This window comes from Polypterus senegalus, chromosome 2 (genome assembly GCF_016835505.1).
Source record: "Polypterus senegalus isolate Bchr_013 chromosome 2, ASM1683550v1, whole genome shotgun sequence".
Lineage (NCBI taxonomy): Eukaryota > Metazoa > Chordata > Cladistia > Polypteriformes > Polypteridae > Polypterus > Polypterus senegalus.
This window is the reverse complement of record NC_053155.1, coordinates 158,419,254-158,433,337: the sequence shown is the minus strand read 5'-3', so window position 1 is coordinate 158,433,337 and position 14,084 is coordinate 158,419,254. Positions and strand designations below refer to the sequence as shown.

General features: G+C 35.5%; 1 protein-coding gene across 2 annotated transcripts in view; it reads right to left on the bottom strand.

Moving 5' to 3' along the window:
• Positions 1–14,084, bottom strand: part of LOC120523506 (interleukin-1 receptor accessory protein-like 1) — a 1,790,033-nt gene that overhangs the window by 811,675 nt on the left and 964,274 nt on the right. For both annotated transcript variants that reach the window (XM_039744882.1, XM_039744883.1), the window contains exon 5: positions 11,510–11,663. In XM_039744882.1, the coding sequence (XP_039600816.1) occupies positions 11,510–11,663 (154 nt within the window). The remainder of the gene's footprint in view (positions 1–11,509; positions 11,664–14,084) is intronic.

The following is a 14,084-nucleotide window of genomic DNA, read 5'->3' as shown; positions in this document are numbered from 1 at the left end:
TACCGTGTAGTCACGTAGGTACAATACATAAAAATAGGCAGCGTGCTCCGTGGTTACTCTTTCAGGTGGGCGTTAGCATAGCATAATCTCTTGGAACAATAACGTGAGTTTTCCGCATTCATCTTATATGACCGACGTTATAAAATCAAGCCCAGACTTATCCACAGGAGAACTTAAATGTGAGTATATACGGTATTTGGCGCAATCAAGACACTGCCACTACTGGATACTTCTAGGTGACAACCGTGTTTAAGACTTACCTTTGTTGTATTGTACTGCAGGAACCTGGAAGATTCTGCAGCTAAATCAGAGCCATATAAAACTTAAAAATTACAGCTTACACTCATTTCTGATGTACTGGTAAGACTCTACATGGTTTAACATCTCAGTAAAAGCTCAGTGTTAGAGCTTTTTGGTCCAAACTTTATTTACCTATGCTATTGTGAAAGCTTTTGACTAAGAAATGGGAAGTGTTTTGAAAAACCATGATCTTGCAATACATGCAATTGCAGAGAGAATGAAAACAGTGTTTTCTGTACAGCCAGTGATGTGCTTGCAGTAATATTAAAAGACAGAAAGGTCACCTATTTTTTCCCTTGAATGCTATCAATACATAATAAAGTAACTGTTAATGTAAGCTACTATGACCTTGTTAAGTAGCTGATATCTCAGATATTGCATAATTTTACAAATGTCTCTTTAAATGCTTAAAATAATGGATGGATTAAAAAGGATGAAGTAGGTTTCCAAAATGTTTTTATTACGCTATGTTTTATCTTTGACAATTTCAGTTTCTATCTTTTATGTAGATGTTTTTCACATTTAAAGAGACTATCAAGTCATTCCCATTTCACTGTAGCTCAAAAAACTCATCACACATGAAAATCTGGCTGAATTATTTTAAGGGATTCATTAGTTTAATTCAATCATTTCTAGCAATATACTTGCAAAGGATAAAAAGAAAATTGCCGAAAAGTTCTTTCATAACTCTTGGAGCAGGGTTCACATTCTGTATAAGCATATTACTTGTGTCTGTATGTGGATTTTTCCTTGTAAACACCGTTAATCCTTTAACATTCCAAAGACATTTTAATTATAAATTTGGTTGGACCTGTTTGGGGAGCCTAGAGTTGTTTGTGATGTATTGTGTGGTAGACTCTTTCTAGTGCTGTATAATTGAAAAGCATTTGTCAAGATTCACCTGTTATTTAGAAAATAAGTCTCATTTCTGTGACAAAAAAGTTTAAAGAAATTTCAAGATGCATCAAAAAGGATTTTTTCTCCCTGACGATGTCCAAGTGTGAAATGGTCCTTAATGCTTTTCATCCTCAAATGTGTTAACATGTGTTAATTGTGTATCTACTGTGACACATAACCATTTAAAGTACGTAGCACTTTAAAAAAGGAAATACTGAGCACATGGATCTCTTTCCGGAGATCTGTAAAACAGTGAATACTTCATTGTGTGATTCCATATATTAAAATTTGAGCAGTATATGCTTATTTCCTTATTAAACATTACACTCTAAAATGGATCAACAAGGTATCAGTCACACCCTGAAAAGTGTAAGAAAATTTAACAACTTAAAATAGCATGTGCATCTCCAAATAATTGTTAGAGAAAATACCACAGCTATTTGAATGTAATAACAGATGGGGTGGTAGTTAAATTAGGAGTTTATTTACTTTTAAGAATTAGTTACTGATTAATAGAAGGCAGCTAATGATTGTGACTGACTACCTCAATAATTTTTATATCTGTATTTCAGTGTAGCATTTCAATAATGTGCTTTGTAAATACATGGTTAACAATAGTGTGTATTTTTTCCTCATTTAGGGTAGACCAACTGTAATATGTAAATTTAACTTGCTGTGTGGGCCTGTCATATTGTCTAAATTCTAGCTTTCAGAGGTTTAACAAACACATAATTGAAGTTAAACAGTGGCTAGATTAGTGTTATGACCAATGCCAGGCATTTATCACTACAGATCTGTGTAATAGAATATGGGTCATTGACTCATTTGATTAATTTAGACTCTACACTTCCTTCTTTATCCTCTGCATGGTCTATGAAGTAGCTTAAACACTCCATAAAATTAAAGACTGCTCATTGGGAGAATAAAATAATGCAATTCCTTTAAAATTGTCATGCTGGTCTTGTTTATTATTGTCTATTAGTTTAATTTCAGTTTAAACACAACACCTCTTAAAATGTTACATATGTGTGGTAACCATGTAACTTATCATGAATTTACTATTAACATATATTATACAACTCTTAATAAATTAAATGAATTGAACTCAATAACTACTTTACACAAAAACCTATAGAAGAAATTATTGATTCATTGGTAACAAATGTTAATAATATTTACAAACATATTTGCGTTATATTGAGCATCATTATCAGTATATAAGATCCATTTTGCTACTATCACTATAATTTCATAATTTTATCATATAACCTAAAATCTTGTATTGCTTTTTGTAGCAGAATGTAATAGACATTAAAATTAGCCATGATATTTTCAATATTACTAAGCACATCAGAAATAAAAGTAGACCACATCTGTATGGTCCTTCCATAGTATATGTTTCCTGATCTTACAAACTATAAACATTCTGAAGGAAAATAAAAATTAATGCACCAAAGGCCAAGCTTTATTTATGGAATGAAAAGGCTGCAAACAGATTTATTAAACATGTGCTATATTGGTTTCCTCGCAACTCCAGGGTCTTAGATGTTAATCTTACTCTAGGTGCTGTCTTGAAGAGTTTCCACAAATTCCCTGTGACTGCATTGATTTTAATGTGAATTAGACTGATTGGTGATTGTAAATGGTGCCTGTATGAGTGAGTTCAAGTGAATCAAGTGAGGGACAGGAAACCCATTCAAGGTTGGTTTCTGCCTTATTATTGCTTAGATAGGCTGCAAATCCACACAAAGCTAAAATGGATTAAGCTGGTATGACAATGACTTGTAGTATACTATATCTTCTTTGTAGATGGCACATTTAAATAGCAGTTACCTCTGCTATATCAAGCACTTGGACATATTTTGATTCCAGGATGGAACACACTGTGCAGTTTTCTTGTTTCCTGTGACTCCAGTTCCCTTATGTAATTCAAGAACATTCTAGAAGGTTGACTGGTATATAAAAACAAACATACTGGAATATCAGCATTGAGGTGCACTGGCCTACCAGGATCTGAGTGTAGCAACCCTAATATTCTGTGTATTTTGCATCATGATAAAGGTTAGCACCAAATCTCTTGAATGAGGCTTAAAGGATTCACTGAACCTTTTACTAATCATGAGTTAGCCATTACTTGCGAATTAGTGCTCAGGCTTTGGCAAATTTGAAAATGTATGTATTGGGTAGGGTGACTTATTGACATTTCTGGTTTTGTTTACGCAGTACATAAAGACTGCACACAGCATCACTAACCTGAAATGTTATATATGATAATGTTTTACATATATAGTATCCTGGGTGTTTTTATTTATTTATTTTTTGATTGTATTAAAATCAAATAGCATTCCATACAAATAACTCAACTTTTACAAAAAAAGGTTCAGAACAAATCAACCCCCACCCCTGAGAAAGAGAGCTAGGCCAGCAATGTAAAACTTTATGCTAGTAAAAGTAGGTAAATAGATTAATAAATGAATACAGATAAATGGAGTAAAAGAGGGGAGAGAACCTGCTTCTTCAATTTAAATGCTTATTCTAAAATGTTACTGATCAGATCCTGACAGGTTTTGAAAATGTTTTGTTATAGGTCTTGTAAGTGCGAATTAGATTTTTTCCAGTTTCAAATAGTATATGACATCAGTTATCCACTGACTTAGAATAGGAGAGTTAGGATTCTTCCAGTTGAGCAAGATAAGTCTACGTGCCAATAGTGTAGTAAAGGCAATTACAGTTTGTATGTCCTTCTCCACTTTAAGCCCATCTGGGAGTAAACCAAACACAGCTGTTAGAGGATTAGGAGGGATTGTGACACCAATGCCATCTGAAAGGCATTTAAAGATTTTGGTCCAGAATGATGTTAATTTGGTGCACACCCAAAACATTTGGCTCAGTGAGGTTGGAACTTGATTGTAGCGTTCGCAGGTTGAATCTTGCCCAGGAAACATTTTGGACAATTTGGGTATTTTTAAAGATAATATAGAGAAGCAAAGTGCATGGGAGTTTCAGGTCATAATCACTGGACCTAATTAACCAGAATAGAGACTCTTTTAGATGACTTGCATCTTTAAAGGTGATTAAGCAAATCAACATGTACAAGATACAAAATACTTAAGAAAGGTGCACTGACAAAGAAAGTAGTAGTTTTTAACTTTCTTTAAGTTTTGATATATATAATTTTTTTACTTCCTTTTTTCACTTTCCTCTTCTTTTACTTCAGACTAAGAATATTCATGATGACACAATGCCTATGACTCCAATGTCACATAAATACCTACAGTATATACAGTATATTATTGAATAAATTAGTTCATTTTCTGTACCTATTGAACCAAATGATTGTCTCACATAAAAAAGAATTATGTAATGCCACAATTAAAACAGTTTTTCTAAGTGTGTATGTTAAATATTTCTTAGCATTGTGAATTTACTTTGAAAATGTATTTCTAATAGAAAGGAAGGAGTATGGGAATGGGCATTTGCTTGATCAAAGTGACTATATATGTCTATTTTAGTACTGGATGAAATGTTATTGTGGTACATATCTTAACATTCATTGAATCTAAATTCTAAATACCAACTCTAAAGATATTATACATTTCTTTGAATTGTTCTACTTAAAGATCAATGTCTTTTTTATGCATTTCATGCTACTAGGGTAACTCTTAGTTTAAAAAAATCACACTGGTGTCAGTGTGCACTCTGAGAACAAATGAAATGCTGTTCGATGTGTAATGCTGCCTTTGGCCTCCTATTTACAAGGCATAGTCATTGGATATAAAAGCCTGAATGGAACAGTACTGAGAAAGAGAAAGAGCTGAGTGTGGGGGCAGGGATAGAATTTTTGTGTTCAGAGCTGTATTTACTGAAGTTCATTTTCATTTGGCTGATTTCGACATACCACATAAGGAGCCGAAAATGCACAGCTTCACATGAAACTTAGAATTAATAAAATAATCTTCACAAAAAACACTGGTTCATTAAAGTAATATTTCCAATGCATTACTCTATGTCTCATTGCAGACCTCTGCATGACGTTGTCATCTGCAATACATTTTGAAACCTTCACTGTGGGACGCTCTTTGCATCTCATTTAAGATATCACTTGCAAAGAAGTAAAAATGTATCTCATAATGACCTGATGGCACCCACATGGAAAAGAAAAATTGCCTTCAACTTCAATTCATACTTATGCAAACTTATTAGGAGTAAATTAAAAAATGAAAACTTTGAAAGAATCATAATGATCTTAATATTAAAATATATTTGCATAAACACAATAAACTTCAAATAAGCAATGTATTAAAAAACCCTCAAGTTGAAAAAGAAGTAGAAATTGAAGTACTGCTCTCTCATTGTTTTTCATGAAGGTGTAAAATAATCTACCCATTTTCTTAACACATTTGCAATGCAAGAATCTACCCTAAATGACACATTGTAATATTAGAGTAATCAGTCTTTAAATGCTGTAGGACTGGTGCAGGATGTGAAATTTATGTTGAGGGGAATGGAGCATCACACCAGCTTGGCAAGGGTGACTGTGTTTGGACTTAGAGCTTATAAGCCATCCACTTCAGAAAGGCCATAAACTGACTAAACAAAGCAACTAGGCATGAGTGGTACCTGAGCGCTTTCATTGGTAACTAGTTAGGAAGCGACTGGAAGATTAATTCTATTGGTCTAAAGTATATGCTTATGGTTGTTTTTGAATTGGAGGCCATTCTGTACTACTACATGCCACTGGCTTGTGTTTTGTAATAAGACTGGTGTAAAGTTGGTCCTGTTGCCTTTAACTCTATCTTTCACCATAAGGCCAAGAAGACTATGACAAAGACAACTCTATCTGGGCAGCCATACTGTGACTGGCATGTGGTCCGTTTCAATGCTCCTTTCAAAGGCCAAGCTACACTGAAGATAAAATGAGAGCCGCCTATGGACATGAGATGCACTGCTACTTAGGCTATGAGGGTATGGTTTGTCAATATTCACATAATGTTCTGTTTCCTTAATATTTTTGGGCATTTTATCAATAATACATAATGAAATGTATAACTTAACTCCTGCCTGTTTCCTTACTCTGTATAATTGCCTGAGGTTACAGATGTTATTAAAAAGAAGTTCTAAAGTATCTGACCACAGTGTGGCAAGTTTATGGGATTTGAGATATTTTATTAAGCTCTACACAATAAAGAGTATAAAAGAGGAAAATAGAGACAACCTAGGACTTAACATGATAAAACATATGCAAAAGGTCTTTCAGAGGTCTGATTCCAGCAAAAACAAGGCTCATTCTTGTCCCTTGACATCTAATTGTATAAGTAATTCTTTTCATTGATTTAATTACATTAAGAAACAATTCACAAATATGGATTGTTCCATTATGGTATTCTCCAGTTTTACTGGTGTGGACTATGGCCGGCCATTCATCCCAGCCAATACCCCCAGGCTGCCAGAGGGAGCCCTCCCTGTGACATGGAGATGACCAGAATTCCAGCAGGGCATCATGAACTATGGAGTTTTCCTGTACAGTCCTGCTGGATAACGTCGGGGCCGCCAGGGAACGCTGCAGGGAGGCACAGAGACTTGTATTTTTCCCTACAGCCCGGAAGTACGTCCTAGTCACATGGACAGAGGAAATGATGTGCTTTCGGGTTGAAGAAGAGGAGTTTTACCTGAACCGAAAGTGCTGGATAATCACATGGACTGAGGGCTCTGAAGCACTTCCGAGTCATGGACTATAAAAGACTCTGGGAAATCCCAGACGACGAGCTGAGTTGGGAGGAAGGGAACAACACGTCTGGGAGAGGAGGATTGATTATTGTAGTGATTATTTATGAGTGTTGTGGGGTGGAGGGTGCTTTGTGCACTGTATTGTCCTAATAAAAATAATTATTGGACTTTTATCTGGTGTCTGGCGTCTGATCCGAGGGTTCAAGGGGATGACAGCACCCCTATCTGTCACACTGGGTACATTACAAAGAATTTGCAAGCAGTCACCTATAGAATCAGAGGATTGAACTATAGAATTGTTTTCAGCTTTGTTTTGTCACTAAGGGAAAAGTAGGTGTCTTCATTAAAGGGTAAATTATACTTCTTCAGATCCATCCATCCATCCATTTTCTAACCCGCTGAATCCAAAGACAGGGTCACGGGGGTCTGCTGGAGCCAATCCCAGCCAACACAGGGCACAAGGCAGGAACCAATCCTGGGCAGGGTGCCAACCCACCGCAGCTTCTTCAGATCCATTACCTTATACATGAAAATACTATTTTATTGAATCTGCCTTCGATTGGTACATATACCCCAGTACAGCATCATAAGGTAAAATCACAAGCCAGTTTCCGCTATCAGTATTGAACATCTGAGTTGGGTTTAGAAAGCCCATTATTACAAAGGAAGAAGAGATAAACCAAATGATTTACATATTTAGCAATTGTGATCATTTCTCAGGAGAGGTGTTGTCCCTATTCAAATTCCTACATTTAAAAAAGTATTACATTGTACAAGCCATTGTAACCAATTCAAGAGTACTTTAAAATTAAGCTAAATCATAATTGCCTAAAAATAATCATGTCATTCTTAAACTAGCTTAATCCAGTTAGGGGATGTGAGGACTGAAACCTTGCATACCAGAACTAGTTGGAAACAGTTCATTACAGGGCTTAGTCATACACATGCATACTTATCACCTCACCCTGGACCAAACTGGAATTGCCAACATCCGTACAGAAACATGCATGTCTTTTATAATATAAAAGGAGAACATGGAAAAAAAAACTCACAGTGACACAGGTGAAAAATGATAAATCCACACTGGTAACACCCAGGTGTGGGAATAGAACCCAAAATTCTGCATCTGTGAGTCAGCAAAAATAAGCAGAACATGACTGCTCTGTTCAGCTAGAGCTTTAATACTCTTATAATGAATAACCAAGTAATTCCCTGCAATATATTCTTTTTCTTTGAAAGCCTGTTTTCCTTTATGCAGCAGTTAAATAGGTAGGGATCAAATATATTGACTGCAATAAAGTACATGTTTTTATTGTTAAAACAATAGATTTAGTTTTTATAGAATGGCACAGTCTCTTTGTCTCTAAACAGAACTGACAACAAATTCCAAAAGATTTATGACTAAACCCGCTTGTAAAGAATGGTTGAGTAACACTCTGAGAAGGACTAATAAGAATAGACACATTTAACAGAAAAGATCAACTGTAAGGGGAAAAATGAATGAAAGACGAGTGCACTAGAGACATTGTTTGTGGAGATTGTTACTATGAAATTCAACACAAGCATCCAAAAAGTAAAATGATAAAAAGGAAAATGTTCAAAAAGAAGCATAAAACCACCATAGTACAGAATGGTACTGTACCCCTCATGGGCAAAGAGTAAAATTTAAAAGTGTATAATGCTGCAAGCAAAGAAAACCAGAAACCACAGGGTCTCATTATCAAATCAAACTTGAAGGGACAAAATCTGCAACATGCCATTATACAAACGTTCTATCTACAAATGAAAATTTTATTCTGATTATAAACATGCCTATACTGCTCATATATGAAAAACTCTCATTAGAAAAAGATTTTAGGTAAAGTCTTCTAACTGATCACTACAGTGTGGAAGGCATGCAGCCAAGCTAAGCAAGCACACAAAGTACAAATAAAAGTATTGTAACACATCTAGATTGAATGGAAGAAATAATATTTTAATCAAACCAAAGCAACATAAATAAGTCAATAAGTCACAGTGGAAATCAAACCACTTTAAATACAAAGTTTTGAGATATTAAAACAAACAGTAATATTTTGCATATACTAAGCTGTTTGGTGTACGTGGAAATGCCATTTGGAGGCATACAGTTTGTAACTGGTAAACAGTTAAATATTTTCTTGAAAAATTCTAGGGTCTTAATAGGACTGAATTTAAGGTTTGCCATGCCAGCAGTTTCCGCTACCATCAGGCTATTAAAAACTTACCCTTGATTTACAACAATTTCAGGGATAAAATTCTAATCAATAAGATATATTTTTAATCAATATCTGTTCTTAAAACGTCTGGTGCATTCTGGTCTTTTATTCTATTTTCTCTGAAGTTGCATATTAATGTAGTACTCAAATTCTGTCCAAAAATAGTTTGAAGCATCTACATTACACTTTCTATTATGTTTTATTTATTACTATTTTTAAAATAAATTCCTTTCAGAAATTTGAAGTACTTTGAATCTTTAGTTTTGTGTAGTTTTTGCAATATTTACAAAATGTTAGTCAAACAGTGTACAGCATGACAGTATAGAAGAGATTTATTTGCTTAGGGAGGAATTACAAAGCTAAACTATGTCTATCATCAAGGATAATGAAGAATAAATACAGTAGCTTGACAGACTTAGAAAAGAAGTCTGCAAATAAGCAACTTTTACTTCGTTCTGCTACAGTATCTCCTTTAGATACCATATCCTTTAAAAGATTCCATATCTTCTTTTTCTGATTACCATCAGTCTAAGAATCTGACTTTCCAATGCAGAGATGGGCAAACATGGTTTGTGGAGCCAAGGAAATATTCAGCCACATTTCTCTTGTTCTTTAAATTATTGTCTAAATCAAGGAGTATATGCCAACATGCAGAAATGAATATAGTCAATATGTAGATAGTAATAAGCACACGCCAGAATCTCCATTTTGGACAACCCATGTAAAGAATACAGATTTTAAGGCTGATGTAGATGTGTATGTTTATTACTGTATTACTACATTAATTTTCATACCACATTCTGAAAGTACATGTACCATTGCCTCCATCTCCATCGCTCAAGAAACTTTCGAAATTTGTGTTATTTATTTATGTATTATTACCTGGTTTTACATATGGCCAAATAAAGCTAACTTAATCTAGAGCAAATTTGTGAGCAAAATTTATGTTCTGATTAAATATGCTATTTATTTCAAAAATGAGTTACGTAAGCATAAAAGTATATATATATATATATATATATATATATATATATATATATATATATATATATATATATATATATATATATATATATACAACAAATTTTTAAGCATATAAGTTATATGTATACATGCCTGTAAGGGTACATGTTATTTATCCATTTAGTCATCCTTCTATTACACTTATAGCGGTAAGCACTGTGTAGCCATCCAATACTATAGACTTGGTAACCAGTAAGTAGTGCCAAACCACAGACACAGCAATACAGCACACATTAATGTGATTAAATAAAGATTATTCATTCACACACAACACTTCTTCAAAATCCTCTTCAACAATTATTCCCAATTAATACAATTACAACAATAATAATAATCTTTCTCCTCTCTACCTCTCTGCTTAGTGTTGCCCTGTTTTATACTGTACTTGTTGTCATGGCATATCTTTCAGGAAAAACTTCTGGGTCTTAAGAGAAGTTGGGAGGACATACCACATCAGTGCCCATTGGCACATAGGGACCCTGACAGGGCTGCATTTCCTGGCTCCATATCCCAAGCACCCCTGAGGGTGTACTAACTGGGTTGCCATGTGAGGCCCATTGCTACCTGTCATATGGGGAATGGGACTCCTCCCTATTTACAGCTATGGCTGGTTCCTCCATTAATTTATACCAGCCGGGTACAAAGTTATTTTTTTTCTCCAGCCAACAAGTTCATCTGTCTTTCTTCTCTGGCTCCTGTCTGGTTAATGGATCTTCTTCCTTCCCAGTGGAGATGCCTGTTCTCCTCTTATACCTTCTTCCCACAGATGGTAGGAGGTGCTGGTACAGCTAGTTTTGTAATATGAAAAGCATAACAACACAATGTGTCCAGGACTCAGCTTTACTGGTAAAAGCATGGCCTCTCATATACTACTTATTAACATCTTGCTCAGTCGGTCTCACGACACTCCTTGAAAACATACAGTAGGCAAATGGTATTCTAACTGAACAGAAGGTTAGAACCATATTATCACCTGATGAAGGATATACAGCTGAAACATTTTACCTTTATATCTCTAAAATCCTTTTCCATTTATTTCTCCAGCATAGGTATGACTTATATCAGCTTTTAACTTTTGCAGGTACACATTGACACAGCCTTTACTAATTCCATGAAAACATTGACACAAGCTAAAATATAAAATTAAATGAATGAAATAGACATATAATGTGAAATTCTTCAAGCATTACAATATATCACATTTCACCATGTTTGTTTCAGATTATTCATTTCTTTATTAATTTTTACATTAGTAAATGTGGCTTCCATATAATAAGAAAATACCTGTTTGATTAAGTACTTCTAGAAAACATGCAGCCATTTACCTGTGACTGTTAATTCTGTAGTTCTTCGAACCAGAAAGCTTCCAAACTGTAGTTCACACGTATAATTTCCTATATCGTCTTCCCGTACTTCCCGTATAATAAGTGTGTCCCTTCTTCTTACAACTGTTTGTCTCCATACTTTTGGCTTGCATTCCTTAAAATCAATTTTAAAAAATCCTTTAACCTCATTACAGAAAATGAGCATAATAAAAGTATTATTATGAACTAAAAATAAGCATATAAAATAAGCCATATTGTTATTTAATGAAAATTACTGTAAATTGTTCCAATTGCAGGATTTTAGGATGAGAAACTTTTTTTGATGGATTAATAACCATACACTGGTATTGTGGGAGAATGCTTACTATTGCTAAAGAAAGTGACAACAACCAGAAAATACTATAAGTGTACACTGTTTGAATTTGACCCCTATTCTGAGTCTTCTTCCTTCAATTCAATGTGTTATTTTGTCTATTGGTCAAATTATTCATTAATAATTAACAATTGAATCAGGTGGACTGATCCCTTATTGAAATTCTAAACTTTTCAAATATGTGAATCACAGTAGATCTTAGTTATAGTGATATACATCAGAATATGCAACACATTGTTCACATTGATGATACATTGATATGCCAAAAATGCCAGTGAATGCCAAAAGTCTACACACCCTTATTACATTTTTAATTTGTGTTTTAAATGCTGAAATCAAGAAAAATCATTTGGTAGAATTGTCTAGCCTATAACCTACTTAACGATTCATTATTAAACATAAAAAAGCACAACATCTTTGTTGTGTTTGTGTGGATAGGAGGAGAAATGGAGCAAGGACTATTCTGAAGAAACAGTATGTCAAGAGTGTTATGCAGATGAAAAGAGTGTCAGACAGAGTAATAATTATGAAGCTGGAAATTGGAGGTGTGATGATGAATGTTGTTAGTGCATATGCTCTGCAAGTTGGGTGTGCAATGGATGAGAAAGAAGATTTTTGGAGTGAGTTGGATGAAATGATGAACAGTATATCTAAGGGACAGAAAGTGGTGATTGTAATGGATTTCAATGGACATGCTGGTGAAGGGAACAGAGGAGACGAGGAGGTGATGGGTACGTATGGTGTGAACAGTGAAGGTGAGAGGATAGTGGATTTTGACAAAGGGATGGACATGGCTGTGGTGAATATGTATTTTAAGAAGATGGAGGAACATAGGGTTACATACAAGAGTGGAGGAAGATGTACACAGCTCGATTAAATCCTATGCAGAAGAGTCAATCTGAAGGAGATTGAAGACTGCAAAGTGGTGTCAGGGGAAAGCCTAGTTAGGCAGCATAGGATGGTAGTCTGTAGGATGACATTGGAGATCAAGAAGAGGAAGACAGTGAGGGCAGAGCCAAGGATCAAATGGTGGAATTTGAAAAAGGAAGACTGCAAGGTTGAGTTTAGGGAGAAGGTGAGACAGGCACTGGGTGGTAGTGAAGAATTACCAGACAGTTGGGAAACTACAGCAGATGTAGTAAGGGTGACAGCAAGAAGGGTTCTTGGCATGACATCTGGACAGAGGAAGGAGGAAAAGGAAATCTGGTGATAGAATGGGGAAGTACAAGAGAGTATACAGAGGAAGAGGATGGCAAAAAAGAACTGGGATAGTCAGAGGGATGCAGAAAGTAGACATATTACAAGGAGATAATGCGCATGGTGAAGAGAGGTGGCAAAGGCTAAAAGACAGCAAATGATGAGTTCTATGAGAGGTTGGACACTAAGGAGGGAGAAAAGGACCTGCACCAATTGGCTAGACAGAGGGGCTGAGCTGGTAAAGATGTGCAGCAGGTTAGGGTAATACAGGATAAAGATGGAAACATACTCACAAGTGAGTAGAGTGTGTTGCGTAGATAGAAAGAGTACTCTGAGAGGCTGATCAATGAAAAGAACGAGAGAGAGAAGAGGTTGGATGATGTGGAGATAGTGAATCAGGAAGTGCAATGGATTAGCAAGGAGGAAGTAAGGACAGCTATGAAGTGGATGAAGAATGGAAAACCAGTTGGTCCAGATGACATACCTGTGGAAGCATGTAAGTGTTTAGGATAGATGGCAGTGGAGTTTTTAACCAGATTGTTTAATGGAATTTTGGAAAGTGAGAGGATGCCTGAGGAGTGGAGAAGAAGTGTACTGGTGCCAATATTTAAGAATAAAGGGGATGTGCAGGACTGTTATAACTACGGGGAATAAAATTGATGAGCCATACCATGAAGTTATGGGAAAGAGTAGTGGAAGCTAGATTAAAATGGGAGGTGATGATTAGTGAGCAGCAGTATTGTTACATGCCAAGAAAGAGCACCACAGATGCAATGTTTTCTCTGAGGGTGTTGATGGAGAAGTATTGAGAAGGCCAGAAGGAGTTGCATTGCATCTTTGTGGACCTGGAGAAAGCATATGATAGGGTGCCTCGAGAGGAGTTGTGGTATTGTATGAGGAAGTCGGGAAAGGCAGAGAAGTATGTAAGAATTGTACAGGATATTTATGAGGGAAGTGTGACCGTGGTGAGGTCTGTGGTAGGAGTGACGGATGCATTCAAGGTGG